This window comes from Homarus americanus, unplaced genomic scaffold, assembly GCF_018991925.1.
Source record: "Homarus americanus isolate GMGI-L3 unplaced genomic scaffold, GMGI_Hamer_2.0 scaffold27956, whole genome shotgun sequence".
Lineage (NCBI taxonomy): Eukaryota > Metazoa > Arthropoda > Malacostraca > Decapoda > Nephropidae > Homarus > Homarus americanus.
Genome location: NW_024713532.1, coordinates 56,944 through 82,565, shown reverse-complemented (window position 1 = coordinate 82,565; position 25,622 = coordinate 56,944). Strand labels below are relative to the sequence as shown.

At 39.6% G+C, this 25,622-nt stretch overlaps 1 protein-coding gene across 1 annotated transcript in view; it reads right to left on the bottom strand.

The window, feature by feature from the left end:
- Nucleotides 1-7,606: 7,606 nt before the first annotated feature.
- Nucleotides 7,607-25,622, bottom strand: part of LOC121872234 — a gene marked incomplete at its 5' end in the record, with an annotated part of 68,900 nt that continues 50,884 nt past the window's right edge. Inside the window, 2 exon segments of the mRNA XM_042374904.1 lie at nt 7,607-8,079; nt 9,286-9,480. Of these exon segments, the coding sequence (XP_042230838.1) occupies nt 7,607-8,079; nt 9,286-9,480 (668 nt within the window).

Sequence of the window (25,622 nt, the reverse complement as noted above, 5' to 3'; positions counted from 1 at the left end):
AGGAAGTGGAGGTGGAGGAGAAGCATTTACTGCTTCAAGAGTGAGTCACCTTCCATGAAAATGTCAGAACCTCTGGACTGACAGATTCTCCACCATGAACATCCACTCTCCTGGAAGTGGAAGGCTAGGGATAGTATCTTGTTCCCTCTGCCTTTACTGAAGAAAGTGTCAATTGTGGTCTGTGGGGCATCTGTCCTCCCCACCATTAACTTATGTTTAAAAAGGAGACTGTGGGAGACTCAGGTGATCTTTACAATCAGGGGTAAAGGAAACACACTGATGTCAAGTCCCAGAAGTTCTATTTCTGGGACAAACACACAAAGGAGTTAAGACAGGGGAATCTCTCGGTATCTCATTCATGATGTACAATACAGCGAGCATGTGCCCAAAGTCTGAACTAACATTCAAGTGACAAAAGGGAGTATGATTATAACATATAATACAGAGACCTGAATCAATAATGGTAAATAGTACAGAGTTACATATTACAGCAATATTGTCTCATATATCTAGAGACCACTGAGTCCTCAACATGACACAAAGTTAATTTTTCCACTTCTGGGTGCTTTGAAGCCAGTTCCTGAACTTCCAGTAGTGAATCCATCTTTCAACTGTTTAGCTGACATATGGTCATCACTTTCAATTCTCCTCACCACTGTCAGCCTCTACCTGTAACATCTCATCCAGTTGCTTCAAGTCATCAGGAGTAAGTTCCTCCTCATGAGACATCACAAGCTCTTCCACATCCTCCTCCTCCACTTCAAGGCCCAAAGACTGACCAATGGACACAATCTCCTGCCCAACTCTGTTTCTTTCCTCAAATCCCTCAAAATCATGGACTACTGATGGCCACAGTGCTTTCCATGAAGAATTGAGAAGACTCATGATGACACAATCAATTTTCACATCCAGGATGAATTGTGTCTTCCAGAAATGTTTAGTGTTAGTTCAGGATCATGAAGTTGCCTCATGACACCTCCCTAAACATTTTCTTCATGTACAACTTCTTGAAGTTGCTGATCAGCATTCTGGTCCATTGGCTGTATGATTGATGTAGTGCTTGGAGGCAAAAACATTTTCACAAAGTCAAATTGATACTCCAAATTTCTGGCAAGGTCAGGGTCATGACCAGGAGCATTATCCATGAGGGAGAAGAGCCTTTAAAGGAGTTTATTGGTGGATAGGTAGCTCTTGACAGAAGGGCAAACACATCAACAGCCCATTCATTAAAAGACTGCCTTGTCACCCATGCCTACGTTGAACTCAACAAACTCCAAGCTTTGTTCTACCACTTTCTGTTGCTTGAACACCCTGGGGTTTTCAGAGTGGTAGACACAAAGGCTTCAGTCGGAAACCCTGAAGCATTGGCACCGCAATAGAGTGAGACGGTCTTTCATGGATTTTATGCCTGAAAGAGGCTTCATCTTTGGTGATGAATGTTCTTTTGGGCATCTTTTTCCAGAACAGCGCAGTTTTGTCCACATTGAACACTTGCTGTGGAAGATAATTTTCTTCTTCCATCAGTTTTTAAATTCATCTAAAAACTTTGCTGCCCCTTCCTTATCAGCACTAGCAGCTTCACCATGCCCAACCACGCCTGAAAATGTCACTTCTTTTCTGAAATTTTTGAACCAGCCTTGCTGGCCCGAAAATCCTCAAATTCTGTGCCAGAAGAACCAGGTTGATCGGTCTTTAAATGTTCGTAAATCTCCTGGCTCTTTCACAAAATGAATTCAGTGAAAACTGAATCACCTTTCATCTGTTTTTCCCTAATCCAGATAAGTAACCTCTCAGTTTCTGCAATTAGGGATCTACTTAAACACTCTTGTAGATTTGACTCTCACTTTCACTTCTTTAAATTTGTCTTTTCTTGCATTTGTTCTAATGCCTGTTCATGTTTTTTTATGATTTCCTGCTTGGCTTGGATTGAAATTGCTTTTCTTGATCTCTTAGGCCCTGCTTGATTCAAACAATGTCACAATGCTTTTCAAAGTTAAACTTGTTAAATAAAAATATTTTTAAAATAACACTGCACTGCTTATATTGTCAATATAAAATAAATTAAATGACCAATAATTTGCTTGGAAACACAGAAAGCATTTAAAGAGAGTCTCAAGCAAGATGTTACTCCAGGAAAACAGAGAGAGACTAATGCCTGTTTGCTGTGTTAAGAGGCTGGATGCCGCATTAAACTAGTCACTTTACCTTCAATTATGTTCACAATTGTTAAAATGACCACAAAATTTAATATTAAACTTTAAAATAGAATAGTATAAACTTTGATATATACTAAAATAGTAAGGAATTTAAGCCCACAACCCGTTAATGTATTGGCGGACTAATACTACAGCTGGTTGACCTCAGCCATGCAAGCCAAATTGTTGATGTTCAGCTCAGAAGAAACCTGTTAACCGAGGCGCTTTCATAACCGAATTTAAGAATTTAGGAGGTAAATTTAATCAACCATAATCGAGGCCATAATCCAGGACCATTACAGTGTATAGACTATTGTTTCCTAACCACATAGTACTATATGTAAATTAAATAAGAAAAAAACTTTCTGGTAGGATTTTTAAAAAAATTATTCTATCTTAATTCACCCACCATGTACAATGTGTTTGTTGAGTTGAGGCGGCTGATAACATAGGAAAACTCAAGAGCGACCTCGGTAGAGCCACGGGCATCACGGTTGCACGCCTGCCCAGATTGACCTTGACGCCGATTCGAGCCTGTGGATTAACTCCAGCTTACAGCGAAGTCAGACCCATAGATGGAAAAGTGGCCAAGACTTAAATTCACAAAAACAGCGGAAAGGTTCAATGTTCAACGCCACTGCTTGCAGATAAAAGCTAGTAATAAAAAATAAACAATAACAAAAATAAAACAACCAAGTGTTTTCGCCTCAACAATTGTCTGTAAGCAGCAAAATATAATTTTTCCTTTGTTTATGGAAGAGGCAAAAGGTATTTTGAAATCACTTGTAACACTAACTAGAAAATAAATACAGTCATGCGCCGTTAACGCCCACCAACACGCCCCATCGATATACGCCCACGCGCTCAGAAAAAAAACGTGGATGCTGGACACCACTCACTCACCTCGATTTAGAACACGACGACCTCCCATACTGGTCAGATATTATGTTAAAGGAATATGCTTCTACTTTAGGTTAAGATTTGCCTACAGGTGAAATGTTAATTACATCTATTGAGGATAAAATCTTCGACTACAAATTGAATAACACATTTGCTGTAATCAGACATATCTAGTTGCTCACACTGCAACTCCCAGTTGCAATTGGGGGAAGGTACTTCAAAATTTGTGCATTACTAAAATAGAAGTTTTCTAAGTACCAAGATTAAAGAGAGAAAACGAGGACTCCAGCGCCCTGATGTGAGAGAAAACGGACTCATGACGTGACTCAAATAAAAAAGCATAGCTACATGTTTTGTGACTACAGTAATAAGCTTACCTTTTCATCACTTTGTAATAAACCTAGCCAATAATGTGTGATTATGATATCACAATATCATATATATATTTTAGTGGGTCTTGGCACTTAAAATAGGAAACTTGGGGTTGGGTCTTGGGTGCCTGAACCAATTAGAATAAATCCATAGGTTCTGCATTTCATTATCGGGAGTCCCAATTAGGCACTATAACCAAGGGATGACTGTACTGTACTGTATATACTTGACACTCAATAGTTACTTGGTAAAGGTAATAGGCATGACAGCACTAGGATCCCGCTTCTATCAATGAATAACAATTAAAATTTAAATTGAAAAAAAAAAACATTCAAATAATGACTTGTTAACCAATAGACCTGAGCGAATATGTCATGCATCGCAGATTTTATAGATTATGTGCCAGGCATATTACATCTAGTGAATTTAGCCAATAGCAGCAACAACATGGACCTAGGTAAAACTCAGCATTGTACATGTACTAAATGATTACGGTACTAAAATTGTTATGTCTATTGCAAAATATAGCTTGTTTATAAAGGTATTCAAATAAATTACTATTCACAGAATCTCCAATGTAAGTTATATTCACCCAGGTAGTTTAAATTATGAGAAGAGCTTAGTCACTCTTAAGTAATGATAAATAAACATACAGCGCCAACTGTCAAACTATCTCAAATAACAACAAATGCCCAGACACCTGTCACCTCACTCCCCATCTTCCCACCACCTCGTTCCAAGATAAAGATTGGTGATTATGTTTATTTTATATAATATCTCAGACTAAAGTTAATATAATATAATTTGAATTATTGAAATTTAAGAACAAGATTAATTTAATATGCGCCATATATTTTGCTCAAGATATAAAAAATGTAGTACATTATGTACAATACTATAGTACATTTTATAAAAAGTTTTAACTTAATATTTTGGGTAGATTTACATAATTCTTTCATTTATTATCCATTTACATGCACACACCATACTAAAGAACGAAATAAATAAACGACTAAAAAGTTGAGTGCACATGAACTAATTTGATTACGGTACTAAAATTGTTATGTCTAGTGCGAATTACAACACGTTTATATTCAAATAAATCAGTATCTTACAAGAATCCCAGCCACGTTAATTATATTTCTCCATATCACTGGCATTTTAAATGAGAGAAGCTTAGAGGACTGTTAAAAACAGACAGAGACCTTCCTCAAACTTATCACCTCAACCCCCCAACCCCCAACCTCGCTGTATGAACGGCTCCGCCAGTCCCACAGGCCTATAGGCTTACAGTTTTATCTTATATAATATCTCAGACTGTTAGAGATTATAATTTGCATTGCTGAATCCTTGCAAGACAGCCAATAATTTGAATATAAACGCTATATATTTTGCTCAAGAGATAAAAATTGTTGTAATATTAGTACAGTACTGTAATACATTTTATAAAAAAAAATTTAAACTGTATTTTTGATATTTATATTTTCAATTATTTTCATCCATTTACATGCACACACCATACTAAAGAACGTAATAGAAATAAAATGAGAAAAGTTGAGGCACATGTACTAATTTGATTATGGAACTAAAATTGTTTTTTTTAGTGCAAATTATATGTTTATATTCAAATTAATCATATGTTACAAGAATCCCAGCTTAAGTAATTATATTCACCCAGGTCATTTCACTGGCTTTTTATAAGAGAGAAGCTTAGTCACCTAAGAGCTGATAACACAATGATAGACCTGGCCCAAATAACTGTCAAACGATTACCCTCCCACGCCTCGCCACTCCCTCCTCACCCATCTGCTTGGCGTTGCTGGAATCCTTGTAAAACAGTGAATAATTTTAATATAAGTCATTTATTTTGCACAAGAGATAAAAATTAGTCCCCTGTATCACATTACAGTAGTGATTTAAGAGTAAAAGTGTATACAGTTGTACCCCACTTAACGCGGTCAATAGAACCCAGAGGGTCCAGCGTTAAGTGAAATCCGCGTTAAGTGAACAACAGAACATATAGGATTAATTCCAATAGAAACCAGCCCGACCCCCAAACTCCACTTTTTGAAGACACATAACTATGTTGTAGTAAAAATAACATCTTAATTTTATGATGGTACATGCACACAATTAATACTTAAGAGAAATAGAGAAATACAGTCGCCAAGTTAATGTCCATTCAAATAATGGACTCAACTCCCTCCCCCTCTTCTCACACTACACTGCTGGCTCTTCCCTCTCTGAGAAATTTTTGGGGGAAAACCACTAAATTTTAATAAATAATACCTCAAACTAAAGTTAGGATAATACAATTGACATTGCTGGATTCCTTGTAAGACCAGGAATATTTTGAATATATATGTCATATACAGTTAACCCTCACTTTACGCGGTCCCGCATTCCGCGTTTCCACGTTAACGCGGTGCCTTGCCAGAACCTCACGTGCTCACATTACGCGGTACGTGAACCCCATTACGCGGAGAGTGTCCGGCGCGACGCTATCTTTAGATTCGCCCCACCCGCCACCCGCCCGCCTGCCTGCCTGCCTCTCCCTCCTCCTCCCTCCGCTTGGGCAAGCGGCGCGGTAAGGTTGCGCAGTGTGTGTCTTTGTTGCGTTATCACTGATGTCATATGACGTATCAGACCTGTGATTGGCCATGCATCCCTATCCCCCTCTGCTGCTAGCTGTAATTGGCTTAAAGTATTATGACGTGTCCACCCGGGGGGGGGAGGGAGGGAGGGAGGAAAGACGACGCTTGACCTAGCCGCGGCAGTTTCATCCCTCAAGGCCACTCCGCGTAAACGCGCATCCATTGTTCCGTAAAATGGCTTCCGCCGGACCACCACCCCCAGAGAGAAACCTTTCCTTACCTGGACCCAGCGGCACTGGACCCAGCGGCACTAAACCAAAGAAGACACGACGTTCCTTAAGCTACGAGGTGAAGTATAGCATCATCCAAGAGTTGGAGAAAGGAACAAGGCAGGTTGATTTGGCGCGCCAATTAAAATACAAATACAATTGTATTTGATCCACCCCTAAGGTCTGTAATACGTATGTCATTTCAGCAAAAATATTACATTTCCGTGAATGTATTATATCAGGCACAGTATGAATAGAATACCATTGTAATATAACAGTATTTTAACCGAAAACTCTTACAAAAACGAGTACCATCTCAAGAACATCGGAAGATTAGGTAAAGTCTTTTGTTTTCGTCATGTATTTTATCCTATTTTACATTGAAATACATCACGTTTCAGCAAAACTACTATTTATTTCCGAGAATATATTCATTCAGGCACAGTTAAGATAAAATATACGTGTGATGTAACAGTTTTTTAACTGAAAACGATTCGAAAAACACGTGTACCGTCTAGCTGATACTCAACAGCTGGTGGTGCGTCGTGCATCGCTGTAAACAATATGAGGTTGAGGTGGATTACCGGGTATTATATTAAGTGTGAAATATCGAAAAGGTTTTTATTACCGGTATTTTTTGTAGATCAATGAGTACTGTGATACCGTATATGATATGATAAGTTAGCCTGTGCTAAGGACTTCAACATAGACTACTGAAAGCACGTTGTAAGGTAATTTAGCCTATTGTAAGTTGGTGAGCTTCATCTGCTGAAGGCACTGCACAACTTTTCATTAATAATTGGTACATATTTTACGTTTCCATTGTTTACTGGCAGTAAATGGTAAATATTTTTCATGTCTGAAGCTAAAAGTTGCTCCTTGCCCGTCCCATCATGCACGGATTCAACCTAACAAAACTATTACCCATGTAGAGGTCGACCCCCAATTTTTTGCCTAAAAATTTGGTCTTAAAAACTCGAACTACACACGAGTATATACGGTGCAGTCAAGTGCAGTGAGGTGAGTGAGTGGCCAAACCCTGAGCGTCTTGCCAAAAAGCACATCCCTAAACCCAATAGTGTTAAAAGACTAAAATCAAATAATACAAGGTTAACACCATAATTAATAAATAACATAGAACTTTTGTAAAAACCATTTAAACGTTAACAGATAAAACTGAAAGCTTGTGTAGAAGGCTGGCTTCCTCCACGAAGGAGAAAACATCCTCTCCTACGCTACCCCACCCCCCAGCACTAAAGTGAGACGGTAAAGCCCTTCAGCACTGGGAGAGGTGCTTATGACGAAGATCTCTGAGACTGGGGCATTCCACCAGGATGTGTCGAACAGTCAATGGGACCAGGCAGTCATCACAATGGGGAGGGGGCGCCCTCTCCATTGAAAAGCCATGAGTCAGTCGTGTGTAGCCAATACGGAGGTGGGCCAAAGCAGTCTCCTGGCGGCGTGACAGTCCCTGACATCTCCAGGCACCCAATGCAAGGTAGATGTTGTGGAGCTTGTTTGCTCCAACAGCATCCCACCTGTGGTGCCAACTTGAGTGGATAGCAGCTCTTATTGCTCGCTTCATATCAGAGGGAGGTAGAAGTGAACGATGTGCCACAGGGCGAGAAGCAGCTGCTTTCGCCAAAGCATCAACGCGCTCATTCCCTTTCTCCCCTACATGGGCCGGTACCCAGCAAAAAGTGACTTTCTGACCCCGAAGTTGGATGAGAAACAGCCAATGTAAAATATCTATAATTTTACAGTGGTAGATTGAGAATGCACTGCTCCATGAGAATGGCAAAAGAGAGAAAGATCATAAATATTTACAAGGGCACAGGTGATGTACTTAAATGCAGAAATTAAAGGAGCCTGAAGCTGCTCAATCAGGTTATAAAAATTATGGAATGAGTGATGAAGAAGTTGATAACAGGGAGTGTAAACATAAAGGAAATGCAGTTTAGGTTTAAGCCAGATAGGGAAACTACAGAGGCAATTTTTATGGTCAGGCAACTATATTACAAATATCTAGGGAAAGAGAGAAAGTTGCAATTCATATTTGTAGACACAGAAAAGAGTAACACATGAAGCAGTCAGTGGGCAATGAGAAAGGTAAGAGTCAAGTAATGCCAGGTTTGCACAAACAGACAATCAGTTGTTACAGTAAACCTGGTTTACACAAACAGACAATCAAATTGTTACAGTGAACCTGGTTTACACATGCATTCAGCTGTTACAGTGAACCTGGTATACACATGCAATTAATTTGTTACAGTGAACCTGGTTTACATATGCAATTAAAATAGAAGAGAGAATGAACTATATGGTATCATGAAATGTCATACTCTACAGCAAACCATGACTTTAAACCTCTTGCTTAAGCAACAGTTGCCATAGGGGGCAAACAATCACCTGATTACTGCCAGTCGCCATGGCTTAAGGACTTAATGGCTACTCAAGAAACCCTGGAAGAATGTATTTACAGTATAGTTCTTTTGATCTGGTTTCACGTTACAAAAATTTTGATAACTATAAAGCATTTAAACGGAATCCTGTATGTTGCGATGCTTTATATTGTAAGTTCGGTGATTTTACAATAAAGTATTGTATCTCATAGTTGCTGCTCAAAGCACATGCATGGTGAGCACTCAGTGGTTGCTCCATATATTATATTTTTTGATGATTACTTATCCAGGTGATACCTAAGGTACTTTTTGAGCCCGGTAATGAACTTTAGATTAAAAGCGGCCAAGTACTTTGACAAAACTTTTTTTTTACTTATATACGTACACTGCTCCCCCCTCCCCCATTTCATCTGGATGTGTTGTACAATGTGCATGGCAAAGTAAACTGAACATAAAACTTCTTGTTTATATTTTATTGATTTTCTTTAACTCAAAATGTACCATGTAACTTAGAGTATCAATTCAAAACACAACAGTGAACATAGTATCTTACTGGTCTGAAAGGCAGAAGCATGCGCCTCAGCCTGTTGTCCAAGCAGGTGAGAATTCCTAGCTGCAGAAGGGGCTCCAGCACTCCCAGGTTTACGTCGTAATTTCCAAGTATTTGGACTACTGTCTTCTTCTTTCCCTTTTTTATTTCTTGCAGTGGTTGCTGAATTTGCATTTGCTACACGTCTTTGCTTCTTATCTAAAACATAAGAATTTTTACAATTTGGAGCTGGAGTACCCTGCCTAATATAGTTCCTGTGACTAATGCAAGATGGCATACCCAAATTTTGCTCAGTTGTAGGCATGACATGAGAGTTATTTACATGTCATTATTCCTATGTTTCAGCTCTTATCCCCCATGTGTGGGATAGTTATATTGTATAGTAAACCCCCTTCAGTAATGGACTTCTCAATACCAGATACTGTACTGTATTCCCTAAAACAGATGTATTTTTGTCTGGTGTAATCTGCAGACCCAGTTAATAAGATCTGATAAGGGGAACATTGCCAGCTACTGGTGCATGATGGAAGTTGCTAAACTAAGTGTGGCTGAGTTGAGCATCACAGCCAATATGTAGTGTATAGATTTATATTAATGTACAGCAAACTAACTGGGAGGATTTCATTAATATCTGGTGGGTTTGTATTGAAATAATAATTTATGAAATATATTAATTTGTTTTTTAATGTGCTTTCAGGAAATACTACTGTGATGTGTTCAACTTACATTAGCTATTTGTGGTGCATAATATATAGGCTATAAGTCTAAGACAAACAAACACTCCAGCTACCCCCTTAAGGTTGAGAGGGGTCTAAGGCTGATAATAGAGAAGGGCCTATACTGTATTACCACATACGAGGTCTGTCCGGAAAGTATCCAGCCATTTACTATTAAAAAAATATTGCTTACCTAGGACAATGGCACCTTAGTCCCCTTCAAAGTACTCCCCTTGGGACCTCACACACTTCTCCCAGCGTCCCTTCCACTTTTCAAAACAGTCTGCAAAGTCCTCTTTCGGGATCTTCATCAGCTGCCTCGTCGCATTCTCCTTAATCTCGTCCACAGTCTGAAATCTCTTCCCTTTCAACAGCGATTTTAGCTTTGAGAAAAGCCAGAAGTCGCAGGGAGCCAAATCTGGGCTGTAGGGGGGCTGAGAGACCTGGGTGATGCGATGTTTTGCCAAAAAACCCTGCACGAGACGTGAAGAATGGGCAGGCGTGTTGTCATGATGAAGCTGCCAGTCACCACTTGCCCACAGCTGCGGTCGTTTTCTTCTTACCGCATCCCTCAGCCGGTGAAGAACTTCGATGTAGTACTCCTTCATTATTGTTTGGTCATTGTAAATGAGACAGTCACACAGTACCCACGCTCACTCAACGGCATCTGCCAGGCAACCGAGTTGTCCCACGGAAGTGTGACTCTTCATGCATGCGCAGTACGGTCCTCTCTGAGTGGCTGCCAAGTTACATCAAGGCCGCACGACCAGTTCTCACAATATTCACAATGGCTGGATACTTTCCGGACAGACCACGTATTGTTTATACACTAAACCCTCAATAATTTGACAAAAAAAAGGAGCTCTGGATCACTTGAATTACCCAAAAATCTGAATTAACTGATTTTGGAATATTTTAACATTACTGTACGTATTTGACAATTTTTGAATTTGTGTTTGATTATTCGTTTATTTTCTGTTCAGTTTTTGCACCATAATTGGATCGTTCTGAAGATCCTCATTATTCCAATCAACAAACATACTCAGTTACCATGCCTTGGCTGCCATATAAAGTATCATATTATATTTGTAATTACTGTGCAAAAATTATTATTTGTTAAATATGCATACAGTAATAATAAAGTAAATACAGAAATAAATAAATGTAACACATTGTGAGGCAAGGTGACAATGCACTTACATACCAAACACATTAACAACACTACTAAACCATTGTTTTGTTATGTTTTACTTTCTAATTTATATTTCTAAATTACTTGAAAATTAATTTCTAATCATTTGTTTAATGTTAACAGAAACATTTTTGTTCAACATTTCACTGGAATTAACACTAACGTATAGTATATATAAAACCAGGGAGAACACTAGCATCCATCACCCATACTTTCAGATTTATATTTCCATCAACACAATTAACAACATTAATCCACAAATCTACTAAAAAAGTCTGCTTTAAGGCGCTACGCAGCTCAACTGATGAGGTGACAATGCCGCATAACCTCCTGATGGTGCTGGTCACCAGCTACAGCATGACAGCTTATGTGCCACTACGACAATTCCCAGATACTGTACAGGTATATGATTTCTTATCACTTGGACGATTCTCATAAAGAACATTCCCACATGGACGATTATAGGAAAAATTTTTCCAAACATCACAAATTTTATTAGAAATACTGTTTATTATAAAAATATATTAGAAATTAAATTACAGTAGGATGAATGAATTATAGGAATACAATACAAATTATATTACAAATAAAAAAAAATTATATACAGTAAGTTCTTTTATTATAAAGATTACTGACTCTTTCCTCCTAAACTCATGACCTCACTATTTCTGCCTGTTTTAGCCAATTATGAAGTCACCTGAGGTCAAATGACCTGACCACAGGTCACATGAGTATTAAGCTTGTCAACCTGACTTACTGACAGGATCTACAAATACTTTATATTTTTCATGAATGTGAATACTGTACAGGTATAACATAAAATATTTGAATACAAATGATTGAAATGAATAACATTTAATTTTCAAAAATAACAGTTAACACTGAGAATCGTCCAAGTGGGATGATATTTGAGGCGCTCAGCATTAACATAAGAACGTATGAATGGAGGAAACTGCAGCGGACCTATTGGCCAATACTGTGCAGTGCCATTTATACCCAACCCCTATTGCTCATACAGGTGGCCCATCAAAAATCCGGCAACCGATAAACCAGAACCTTCAGTTTTCCCGCATGGATTTCGGAGCGCATTTTGAAATATTTCTTTGTTTATTTAATGAAGATATATGTTTTAACTCATAAAATTCATACAAATTACCCGGCCAGAATATAATTTACATTGCTGGAATTCTTACAATTTGATGATCATTTTGAATATAAACATCATAGATTTTGCATTAGACATACAAATTTTTGATATAATGTTTACTCTGAGTAAATATGTTATCTTTTGTGCAAAATATATGACATTTATATTCAAAATATTCCTGGTCTTACAAGGAATCCAGCAATGTCAATTATATTATCCTAACTTAAGTGTTTAATTTTCTTTGTTTAAAGGACTGTACAGGTAGTCATTTTTGTAGATATATGAGACGAATATGGCTGTACTATGTAACTCTGTACTATTTACCATTATTGATTCAGGTCTCTGTATTATAATCATACTCCCTTTTGTCACCAAGTGTTAGTTCAGGCTTTGGGCACATGCGCGCTGTACGCGCATGCGCAGATAGAGATACCCAGAGAGATTCCAAGACAGGACGCTGTTTACCCCTGTCTTAACTCCTTTTTGTGTTTGTACCAGGAATAGAATTTATGGACTTGACATCAGTGTGTTTCCTTTACCCCTGAGTGTAAGGACCACCTGAGTATCACACATGGCGCAGTGAGTAGCTGGGACGTCACATTGTTCAGAATTGGAGTGGACACAGAATCTCTCTCAGAGCCGCCATCTTGTCAACTTCTCTTGTCGAGTGGATCTCGGCGCGTACCTCAACACGATATTCCTGGATTTACAGTACAGTGTTGTGAAGTGCTTTTTCAGTGTTGTGTGTGCCCTTTAAAGTGTTTCCCCGTGTTCCTGCACTTTTTACAAAAGAGGGGAGCCTTTTTAAGACCTATGGGAGAGCTCAAGTTTTGACATCCACCCCCATTCATGTCTCACCAGCACTGAGTGTCTGAGCCAGCGAGAGGAGTTGCTGTAACCGCCAGCCCGCTAGCCAGCCTGCCCCGAGTACACGCACGAACGAACGCACACACACACACACACACACACAGACGCTCGCAGATATCTTCCATTTAAAGACGATTGCTCTTCTGCTCACTTATTAATTACAGTAATTGTGAGAGAAATAAACCAGGCCATATGGAAGATCAGGAATTTATTGGGTTTTCTTCAGATACCCAACAAGCCCTACTTCAGACGGATGTTGGTGCAGTAAGTGGACTCCAAGTGGATCGGGAAGTGGATCAAGCGGCCCCACCCACCCTTAGCCCCCACTACACACGTCCGCAATCTGCCACAGGTGTCGACTTCCTTCATTTAATTCAGTTTTTGGAAGAAAACCGACGACAAGACGACATCAGGAGGCGACAGGAAGACGATGAACGAAGGCGTGAAGAGAATCACAGACGTCAACAAGAAAATGCCAGGTTCAGTGCCATTATCGAGTTGTTGGCACCTGTTAACCTTCAAGCAGCTACTACACCTGCCTCTTCGTCCACAGGTGCACCTGCAGGGTCCTCTTCAACTTCTTTGCCCCCCCCACAGAAAGCACTCGCTCAGAGTCCACCGCCACTCCAAGCTGATGCCTCGTTCCAGGTATTCCGTGAATGGCGTCGGAGGTGGGACGATTATTCGATGATGGTCGATTTATCAAGGTTGCCTAGGGAGAAACAGCTGATCCAGATGAGGATGTGTCTCACCCTAGAGACGCAACGTATCCTGGAGCACACCCTGCAAATTCCCCACGACACAGACAAGAGTGTGAAGGACGTCTTGGATGCTTTACAGACGCATATCAAGGGTCTCCGCAACGAAGCTCTCCGTAGGAGAGAACTTCTCAGTTGTAAGCAGCTGGAGGGTGAGTCGTTTGCCGATTTTTACGTACGACTCAGACGCATCGCTGAGGAGGTTGACGTTTGTCCTGGGAACTCGTCGACTTGTGAGGAAACACAGCTGAAGATGATTATCCTCATGGGCGTGCGGGACGAAGAGCTAATTCAGAAGCTTATCTCCCTCGACACTGCCTCTTCTCTACAGGATGTTGTCACCACCTGCCGCTCTTACGAAGCCACCAGAAGTGCGACTTCTGCCATTCGTGCTCCATCTAACCAGCTGTGTGCCATCTCCGCATATAAGAAGAACAAAGGACGTGACGGACTTCAGCTTCACATCCGACTTCAGCTTCACATCCGACTTCAGCTTCGCATCAATCTTCAGCATCACTTCAGACTTCGACGCCAGGTCATTCCTGCCAGTATTGTGCTCGTCGGCATGGTTCTGAATGCCCTGCCGCTGACAGTACCTGCAATAACTGTGGCCGTCGTGGTCATTGGGCTAGGACACTGAAATGCCCTGCCAACAACGTTCAGTGCCGCTCCTGTAGCCGCATTGGACACTTTGACAAATGCTGTCAGTCACAGAAGAAGAATAATACTACATGCAAGTCTCAGGCGGCGAAAAACAAGCGCTGTCGTCGCGTGAGATCCTCTTCTTCCCCTGTCAGCAAGACACCTCAACCCATCTGTGTTCACCTGTCATACGGCGACGTTACATCCCATATCCAGATGCTTCCTGACACAGGTGCGGACGTCACAGTCATCGGCACAAGACACCTCGACATTCTGCGGATCCCTAGGAGCAGCTTGCAACCACCGTCAACTTCTACAATGCTCACCGCAGACGGTTCTACAATGGCACCTGCTCTGGGTACATTTCAGGCTACCCTCACCCTAGGTAAGCAGTCATGTTCTGCCAGGATTCAGGTCCACAAAGGTGTTCAGATGCCACTACTGTCTTATGGCCACTGTCAAGAGTTGGCCATAATATCTTCAGACTTCACTAAGCCAATTCTGGAAATAAAACATGTCAACAGGTGCAAGGAGCTGCCCCTCCCACCCAATATGTCACCTTCTGCAGCCAGGGAGTTCTTGCTACTGCAATTCAAGGACGTGCTGGTTTCCAAGGAGGACCTCAAGACGGCTCCACTCAAGCCAATGGCTGGCTCACCCATGAGAATTCACCTGAAGGATGACGCAGTACCTTTCGCCATCCACACACCGAGACAGATACCCTTTGCTTTCCAGAGCCAAGTTAAGAAGGAACTCGACTCTATGGTAGCCCAAGGGATCATTAAGCCTGCTGGTGACGACCCCTCGGATTGGTGTCACCCCATGGTAACAGTCGCCAAGAACATTACTGGAGTTCGTATCACCGTCGACCTCACAAAGCTGAATAGCCAAGTTTCCCGCCCGACCCACCCTTCACCGACACCCTTCGCCGCTATACGCAGTGTGGACCCGAAGGCAAGGTACTTTACTACAGCAGATGCCTTATGTGGGTACTGGCAGATGGAACTTGCGGAAGAAGATCAGCACCTCACGACGTTCATCACACCGTACGGCCGATTTCAGCACTGCAGAGGACCTATGGGTTTCGCGACTACTGGCGATGCTTTCTGCCTCCGTGGTGACATGGCCCTTCAGGGTGTGGCGAACTGTGTCAAGGTGATCGACGACGTGCTCCTATATGACGAGGATTACTCCACGCATCTTGAGCGTATTCACCAGGTGCCGCAAGTACGGGATCACCCTCAACAAGGATAAGTTTGTGGTCGCCGCACCTAGTGTGAACTTCTGTGGGTACACCCTCTCAGGCAAGGGCATCTCGACTGATCCTGGAAAGGTCAGCGCGATCCGGGACTTCCCAACTCCTGCCAACCTGACCGACCTCCGCTCGTTCATGGGCCTGGTAAACCAGTTGGCTGAGTTCACCCCCGACATCGCCGCTGCAGCACAGCCTCTACGCCCCCTGATGAGCCCCAAGAGAACATTCACCTGGACAGCTGACAATGATGAGGCATTCCGTCACGTCAAGACAGCTCTCCTTAACCCACCTGTACGCGCATGCGCAGATTGAGATACCCAGAGAGATTCCAAGACAGGACGCTGTTTACCCCTGTCTTAACTCCTTTTTGTGTTTGTACCAGGAATAGAACTTACGGACTTGACATCAGTGTGTTTCCTTTACCCCTGAGTGTAAGGACCACCTGAGTATCACACAATTTTCTGTTAAACTTATACAGCAAATATATCCATCAGTTTTCCGGCATTTTCGAAAATCCGGCACTCCTCAGGTCCCGAGGTTGCCTGATTTTTGATAGTCAACCTGTATATCCATCCAACCTATGTTTGAAGTCATCCAGCATATTCAAGTTAATGATGATGTTTGGAAAATGTTCCATTCATCCACTACTCTTATTTCCAAACCAAAGTTTACCCATTTCGAGCCTAAATCTAAATTTGTCTAATTTAAAACCATTGTTACGAGTTCGCTCCTGGTTTGAGTACCTTTGTAATGTCCCCTTTGCTTAGCCGACTTCCATTTAAACACATCTATCATATCGCCCCTCACTCTACGTCTCTCGAGGGAGTGCAAGTTAAGATGCTTTAACCTGTCTCTGTACTCAAGGTTCCAAATGCCCGGGATTTGTCTTGTCATTCTCCTCTGAATTCTTTCTAGGGATTCTATATCCATTCTGTACTACGGTGACTAGAACTGAACAGCGAAATCCAAGTGAGGTCTCACAAGCACAAGATATAGTTGTAGGATGACCTGTCTAGTCATGTAACTAACACTCCTTTGCATGAATCCAAGTACTTTATTAGCCTTCTTTCCAGCAAATACACATTGTTTACTTATGATTACTCCTAAATCTTTCTCACATTTGGATTTCTTTATAAAACTGTTGTTCATCTGATATCTGGTTTCTCTGTTTACATCTCCTCCACATTTGTAACTCCTCCTTCACTAGTGTGTCTTTCCTGATAAACTGAAAATTGCTAAAGTCCACCCGGCATATAAAAAATTTGGGGACAAAGGTCTCTTCAAGAATTACCGCCCCATATCAGTCCTCCCAGCCTTGAGTAAGATATTGGAGAAGCTTGCATGTAATAGACTAAATTCCTTCTGCAATGCCAATGACATCTTTACAGACTCCCAGTTTGGATTTAGAGCTAGAAGGTCGACTGAGAGTGCTCTGCTATCCTTTACTAATGACATCTTAAATTCCTTTGATGACAATCAGTTCACAGTCGGTATATTCTTGGACCTCTCTGAAGCCTTCGATACTGTCGACCATACCATCCTACTTTCAAAGCTTGAACATTACGGCGTTAGGGGCCTGTCCCACAATTGGTTTACCTCATATCTGCCCAACAGGATGCAGTATGTCTGTTATAATAACTACCAATCCGACTCCTCGCCTATCTTGTATGGAGTCCCCCAAGGTTCAATTCTCGGTCCAGTACTGTTTTTGTTGTACATAAACGACATAGTCCACGCCAGCCCATTCATAAAATATAACTTATTTGCAGACGATAGTAATCTCTATGCCAGCAACTCAGACCTCCATTCCTTGATGAGAACTATGAACACTGAATTAACTAAAGTCGGGACCTGGGTAATACGTAATAAACTGACCCTGAATCTTGAGAAAACCCACTACACGATCTTTCACAGAAGAAAAAACTTACCTCCAGACTTGAACCCCCTGTACCTTGGACATATAGTCCTCAAACGAGAACAAAATACGAAATTCCTCGGAGTTATTGTTGATGAGAAACTTAAATGGAGAAACCACATACAAGCCATACACAGTAAAATCAATAAACAGTGCGGTATCATGTATCACACTCGACAGTCACTCACTCTCACAGCAATGAAAGAAATCTATCATGATCTTGTTTACCAACACCTGATACACTGTCACACACTATGGGGGACCTCTGGCTCTTCAAAAACACAATCTCTGATTACTGCACAAAAGAGAGTTGTACGGACAATGACCTACTTGAAAAAAACCAGATCACACAAACGAAAAATTAGCTACAGTTGTACCACGCTTAACGCGGTCAATTGAACCCACAGGGTACCGCGTAAAGTGAAAACCGCTTTAAGTGAACAACAGAACATATGGGATTAATTCCAATAGAGACTGGCCCGAACCCCAAACTCCACTTTTTGACGACACACAACTATGTTGTAGTAAAAATATTATCTTAACTTTATAATGGTATGCACACACAATTAATAATTAAGAGAAATATCAATAATATTAGGTTTTTTAACACTTACATTAGTAGAAAAGATGGCTGGGCACACGGGGATGGGGGGTTGGTTCCGAGGCAGAGGACAGATTATTGGCCCTCACCTGTATCACTTGTATCAATTGTATCACTATCCACCACAGAGGCTTGCAGGGCCTCTTTGTCAAACCCCTCAAAGTCCATGTAAGTCCATATCCTCACTATAATTATCACTGTCACTGACTTGGGCCGGCTGTGGTGGGTGGCGGGTGAAGAACTCGGTAATGTTTTGATGACTGGGCGACCTTGTGCGCATCGTGCCCGCCACCGCCTCCATATGAGAAAAGAGTAATGAAATTGTCTTGTATCATCAAGAGAAGAAAAAAAGCGGTAATATATATATATATATAAAAAAAAAAAAAAAAAAAAATATATATATATATATATATATATATATATAATATATATATATATATATATATATATATATATATATATATATATATATATATATATATATATATATATATATATATATATATATATATATATATATATATATATATATATATATATATATATATATATATATATATATATATATATATATATATATATATATATATATATATATATATATACACACAGTTTTACCCCGCCTAACGCGGTTTCACTTAACGCGTTTTCGCATATACGCGGTGCCTTGCCAAAGCTGAACTTTCACTTAACGCGGATTTTTTCCACATATACGCGGTGAGTGTCCGGCTCGAGACGCTATTTTTAGATTTGCCCCACCCTGCCTGACTGCTTGTTTTAGCTCATAAAATTCATACAAATTACCAGGCCAGAATATAATTTACATTGCTGGAATTCTTATAATTTGGTGATCATTTTGAATATAAACATCATATATTTTGCTTTAAACTTACAATTTTTAGATAAAAATTTTTCTCGAGGTAACTATGGTATCTTTTGGGCAAAATATATGACATTTATATTCAAAATATTCCTGGTCTTACAAGGAATACAGCAATGTCAATTATATTATTCTAACTTTAGTTTGAGGTATTATTTATTAAAATTTAGTGGTTATCCCACACATCTCCTTGGGACGGTTGGTGGGGGGTGGGGGGTGGGGGGGAGGGAGGGACCGACCGACCATCTGTTACCCTGTGAAGAATTATTATTTTTTTATTAACTGAAGATATTTGTTTTAGCTCATAAAATTCATACAAATTACCCGGTCAGAATATAATTTACATTGCTGGAATTCTTATAATTTGGTGATCATTTTGAATATAAACATCATATATTTTGCATTAAACATACAATTTTTAGATAAAAATTTTTCTCTAGGTAACTATGTTATCTTTTGTGCAAAATATATGACATTTATATTCAAAATATTCCTGGTCTTACAAGGAATCCAGCAATGTCAATTATATTATCCTAACTTTAATCTGAGGTATTATTTAATACTAAATGTTAAAAACTCTGGAAGGGAGGATTGGTGGGGGGTGGGGGGGAGGGTTGGGACTGACCGCACGGTTGGAAGAGGGGGGGAGGCAAGGTGGGGTACTTTGATTGACAGATAGTGTCGTGAAGATTATTTTTTTTTTATTAACTGAAGATATTTGTTTTAGCTCATAAAATTCATACAAATTACCCGGTCAGAATATAATTTACATTGCTGGAATTCTTATAATTTGGTGATCATTTTGAATATAAACATCATATATTTTGCTTTAAACTTACAATTTTTAGATAAAAATTTTTCTCTAGGTAACTATGTTATCTTTTGAGCAAAATATATGACATTTATATTCAAAATATTCCTGGTCTTACAAGGAATCCAGCAATGTCAATTATATTTTCCTAACTTTAGTTTGAGGTTATCCCACACATCTCCTTGGGACGGTTGGTGGGGGGTCGGGGGGGGTAGGGAGGGACCGACCGACCATCTGTTAGCCGGCTGTGTAGTGTGAGAGGGGGAGGGAGTTGAGTCCATTATTTGAATGGACATTAACTTGGCAACTGTATTTCTCTATTTCTCTTAAGTATTAATTGTGTGCATGTACCATCATAAAATTAAGATGTTATTTTTACTACAACATAGGTATGTGCCTTCAAAAAGTGGAGTTTGGGGTCGGGCCGGTTTCTATTGGAATTAATCCCATATGTTCTGTTGTTCACTTAACGCGGATTTCACTTAACGCAGGACCCTCTGGGTTCAATTGACCGCGTTAAGTGGGGTGTATATATATATATATATATATATATATATATATATATATATATATATATATATATATATATATATATATATATATATATATATATATGTGTGTGTGTAATATTCAGAAATTTCAGTGTAATTTCAAACGCCGCGCCATTGGTGACGCTGAGTTCAAGGTCGTCTGAGGGAAGACCGCGCTCCCTCACGTAGCCAGAGGTTGTGGAACTAGGCCTATATGATATTAAATGTAATTTACCGAGTTAATAGGGACGCGAATCATGAAATTAAATATCAGTTATTAAATTGAAAATAATTATAGATCGTTTCCCAGTCTGAAAATGTTGCGTACGTCCTAATTAAGCTGTTAATCGTCTGGTAAATAAGTCACTCCTGGAAAGCGTGAACCAGTGAGCAAGCGTGGCTGGGGAGCGGTGAGAGAGGTCAAGGACCACCTCTGTGCTGTACCCAGGAGAGACGGATCGCGTGACCTGGTTCCTTCGTTTATTTAACATCAGTATTAACAAGTAAGTTTTATTCAATCTCAGACAAAGCTTGATAGGGCTGTAGGAACAAACGGTGATGTGAGACAATAGCTAACAGCCCGGGTTTTTCAGGGTTCTGTAGACCCCACGCGGTATGATAACGTCCACTGGCGGTATGAGACACGAGTGGTAAAGCGAGCTGTATGACCGTCCACTGACCTGGGTTTGAGCCACCTGTTGAGTATGGTGAGAGTTGGAGTGAACCCAGCTGTCTAGGTGCCCAACTAACGACGTGACGATCGTTTGGGGTCATCAACTCTCCTCTACCTCGGCTCACAATACCACATATCTTCAAGCAGCTTAGTGAAAACCTTTTACTAACGGGAAGCTAAAGCTTCTCTCAACTGTACAAGGTCTGAGTGGCTCACTCCCTTCCGTTTCATGGATGCACAGGGGTTAAAGTGAAGCCAGCTGAGTGATACAGGGTCACACACTGGGACCAAGAGTCCAGTGGAACTTAGAGGTACATTTCCAAGGTTGAGAAAGGCTGGCTTGGGCCTTAAACTACGGGGGCCTGTTGGTTGTGCCTTAAAAAATTACGGAGTACAAGTGGAATCTATGTGTTAGGTTAGGGAGCATGGTTCACCGGTATTGGTGGACTCAGTAACTTCTTAAGCTAGTGATAATATTTTTTTTCAGTTACTGATATTGTCTTGCTGTGTGTAATTAATATTTTTTAAATAATTGTGATAGTATTGTTTTTAATGTTTGTGTCACTAATTGAAACCAGAGAATGAGGGAACTGTTTTTCAGATGAGTTTTCTCCCTTATGTTGTAAGTGATACTGTGATTTAGTTCCTTTAATGCATTTAATATTTCCTTATAATTTCAATCTCAAGTATAACCTTTGTTTCCCAGAGTAGTGTTTAAGTTAGGTTAGGAGGTGTGCATCTGTTGGGGTAATATAATTTTGTTGAGTGACCTGAAGGCCTATTTAGGGTGGAGTTAATAAGTTCTTATTTTTTTTACACCATTTTCTCAGTGCTTGATATAATTTTGTTGAGTGCCCTTAAGGCCTATTCATTGTAGAGCTATTAATATCTTATTATTTTAAAACCATTTCCTCAGTGATTGATATTATTTTGTTGAAAACCCTTAAGGCCTGCATCTGTTGGTGTAACATAATTCTATTGAGTGCCCTTTAGGCCTATGCATGGTGGAATTAATAATTTCTTATTTTTCATACCATTTCCTCAGTGATTGATATTAATTTGTTGAAAGCCCTTAAGGCCTGTTTCATGTGCCCAAGCAACATTTCTTAATAGTTTGAATTTATTGTTCTCTAATGAGGCATTGTCCGAGTTTCGAATAATTTCAATATCATGTATAACTTTTATTCCCCAGAGTAGTGTTTTAAGTTCAGGTTAAGAGGTGCGCATATGTTGGTGTACCATTATTTGATTGTGTCTGTAGTGTTGGAGGGAATATAAGTGTCTAAATTTTACAGTGTGTCTCATTCATCCCAGTCACAGACGCTATCCTTCCACGGGTCATGGACAATTCATTTTGTTTAGTAAATTTAAGTGTTCTTGTGCTGGTTCGGGATTTCTCTCAAAGGGGCGCTTCCACTGCAATTACCATCTAATAATCTTTAATAAACCCCAAGTCTAGTGAGAAATTAAAGTCCAGCAAATTCCGACCGGTTACATATATATATATATATATATATATATATATATATATATATATATATATATATATATATATATATATATATATATGCAAGTAAATCACTGTAGGTGTGCGTGATCTAGGTATATGCTGATAACCACAGTAGTACCCCGCTTAACGCGGTCAATTGAACCCACAGGGTACCGTGTTAAGTGAAAACCGCGTTAAGTGAACAATAAACATATGGGATTAATTCCACGAGATCAGTCTCATCTCAAACCTCTACTTTTTTCGGAAACAATACCTATAATTAGTAAAATAACATTCTTAATTTTATGATGGTACATGGTTGCTAATTAATACTTAAGAGAAACAGAAATGTAGTCGCTAGTTAACGTCCATTCAAATAATGGACTCAACTCCTCTTCATTAATTACACACTGTTGGCTCTTCCTCTGAGAAATTTTTGGGGAAAAACCACTGGATTTAATAAATAATACCTCAGATTAAAGTTAGGATAATATAATTGACATTGCTGGATTCCTTGTAAGACCAGGAATATTTTGAATATAAATGTCATATTTTGCACAAAAGATAACATATTTACTAGAGAAAACATTTTATCTAAAATTTGTATGTCTAATGTAAAATATATGATGTTTATATTCAAAATGATCATCAAATTATAAGAATTCCAGCAATGTAAATTATATTCTGACCGGGTAATTTGTATGAATTTTATGAGCTAAAACAAATATCTTCAGTTAATAAAAAAAAATAAAATATTCTTCACAGGGTAACAGATGGTCGGTCGGTCCCTCCCTCCCCCCCACCCCCCACCAACCGTCCCAAGGAGATGTGTGGGATAACCAGAATATTTAACTTTAGTAATAAATAATACCTCAAACTAAAGTTAGGATAATATAATTGACATTGCTGGATTCCTTGTAAGACCAGGAATATTTTGAATATAAATGTCATATATTTTGCACAAACGATAACATATTTACTAGAGAAAACATTTTATCTAAAATTTGTATGTCTAATGCAAAATATATGATGTTTATATTCAAAATGATCACCAAATTATAAGAATTCCAGCAATGTAATTTATATTCTGGCCGGGTAATTTGTATGAATTTTATGAGCTAAAACAGGAAGTCAGGCAGGGTGGCGGGTGGGGCAAATAAAAAAATAGCGTCTCGAGCCGGACACTCACCGCGTATATGTGGAAAAAATCCGTGTTAAGTGAAAGTTCGCTTCTGGCGAGGCACCACGTATATGAAAAAACGCGTTAAGTGAAACCGCGTTAGGCGGGGTAATGCTGTATATATATACAGTGGGGTATGCTATAACGAACGGATCCTACTACGAATATTCCTATAACGAACGGTTTTACCTATAAAATTGAGAATGCTATAACGAACGCAACTCCTACAACAAACGCGGATGAATACGGGACTATTTCGCCTGGCGCATGAATATTGTTGTACCGCGACCCACAACAAGAGCGTCAGGGGCCATCTTTGTCTCATTGTGTAGCCAGTGCACCACTGTTATTGTTGAAATTTCGTCTTTTGATGTGGAAATTCGCGTTCTTTGTATAACTATTTTGTTATACAAGTATACAATTGTAACAATGAATCGTCCAAAGCGAGTGAGAAAGCTAATAACCTTTGAAAATAAGAAAGAAATTATAAAGAAACGTGGGAATGGAAGAAGCATTGCGAAACCTAGTGATGTATGGGATGGCTAAATCGACTATATGTACGATTTTGAAAAATAAAGAGGAGTTAAAAACTGTGCAAGTGGCTAAGGGAATCTTTAGACTTAGCAAAGCAAGGTGTAATGTGATTGAAGAGATGGAAAATTTACTCTTAGGGTGGATAAAGGAGAAAGAAATGGCAGGTGGTAACATTAGTGAAGCTATAATTTGTGAGAAGGCTAAACAATTGTTTGAGGACCTTAAAGCCAAGACTCCCAGTGGAAGTGATAGTGATGTGCCAGTGTTTAGGGGTACCTGCATGCTGAATAACACTAAGGTAAGATAAAGTACCGTATTTTTTACATTTTCCACAGAATTTTTTCAGTGTTAAGTGGTTGTATTTGGGGGCCTGGAACAGATTAATCCTATATCTAGAACGAATGTTATAACTTAACGAGAATTCTGGGAACCAATTACGTCAAGAGAAGACACCTCCCACTGTATATATATATATATATATATATATATATATATATATATATATATATATATATATATATATATATATATATATATATATATATATATATATATATATATATATATATATATATATATACATACAGTTAACCCTCACTTTACGCGGTTAATGTAACCCGGAGGGTCCCGCGTAAAGTGAGAAACGCGTAAAGTGAATAACATAACATATGGGATTGATTGAAATGGAGTCCGGGCCGATCCCCAAACTCCACTTTTTGACGACACACAACTATGTTGTAGTAAAAATTTTATCATAACTTTATGATGGTATGAAAAAACAAGAAATATAGAAGAGGTTAGGTTAGGAAAAATAAAGGTTAACATAGGAAAAATAAAGGTTAGGTTAGAAAAACTAAAAGTTAGGTGGAACACTTACGGTAGTAGAAAAGATGTGTCGGCATACGGGGATGGAGGCCGGTTCCGAGGCAGAGGGCAGATTACTGGCCCTCAGGTGAATCACCATTACTAGGTGAATCACCATCACTCACTTACAGTTGTCAAGGCTTCCCAGACAAATCCCTCAAAGTCATCTTCACTGTCACTATCACTGGCTTGGGCTGGCTGTGGTGGGTTGCGGGCGAAGAACTCGGTTATGCTTTTTTGACGGCTGGTGTTTATTTTGTCGTGATACACCGTGATGTACGGCTCC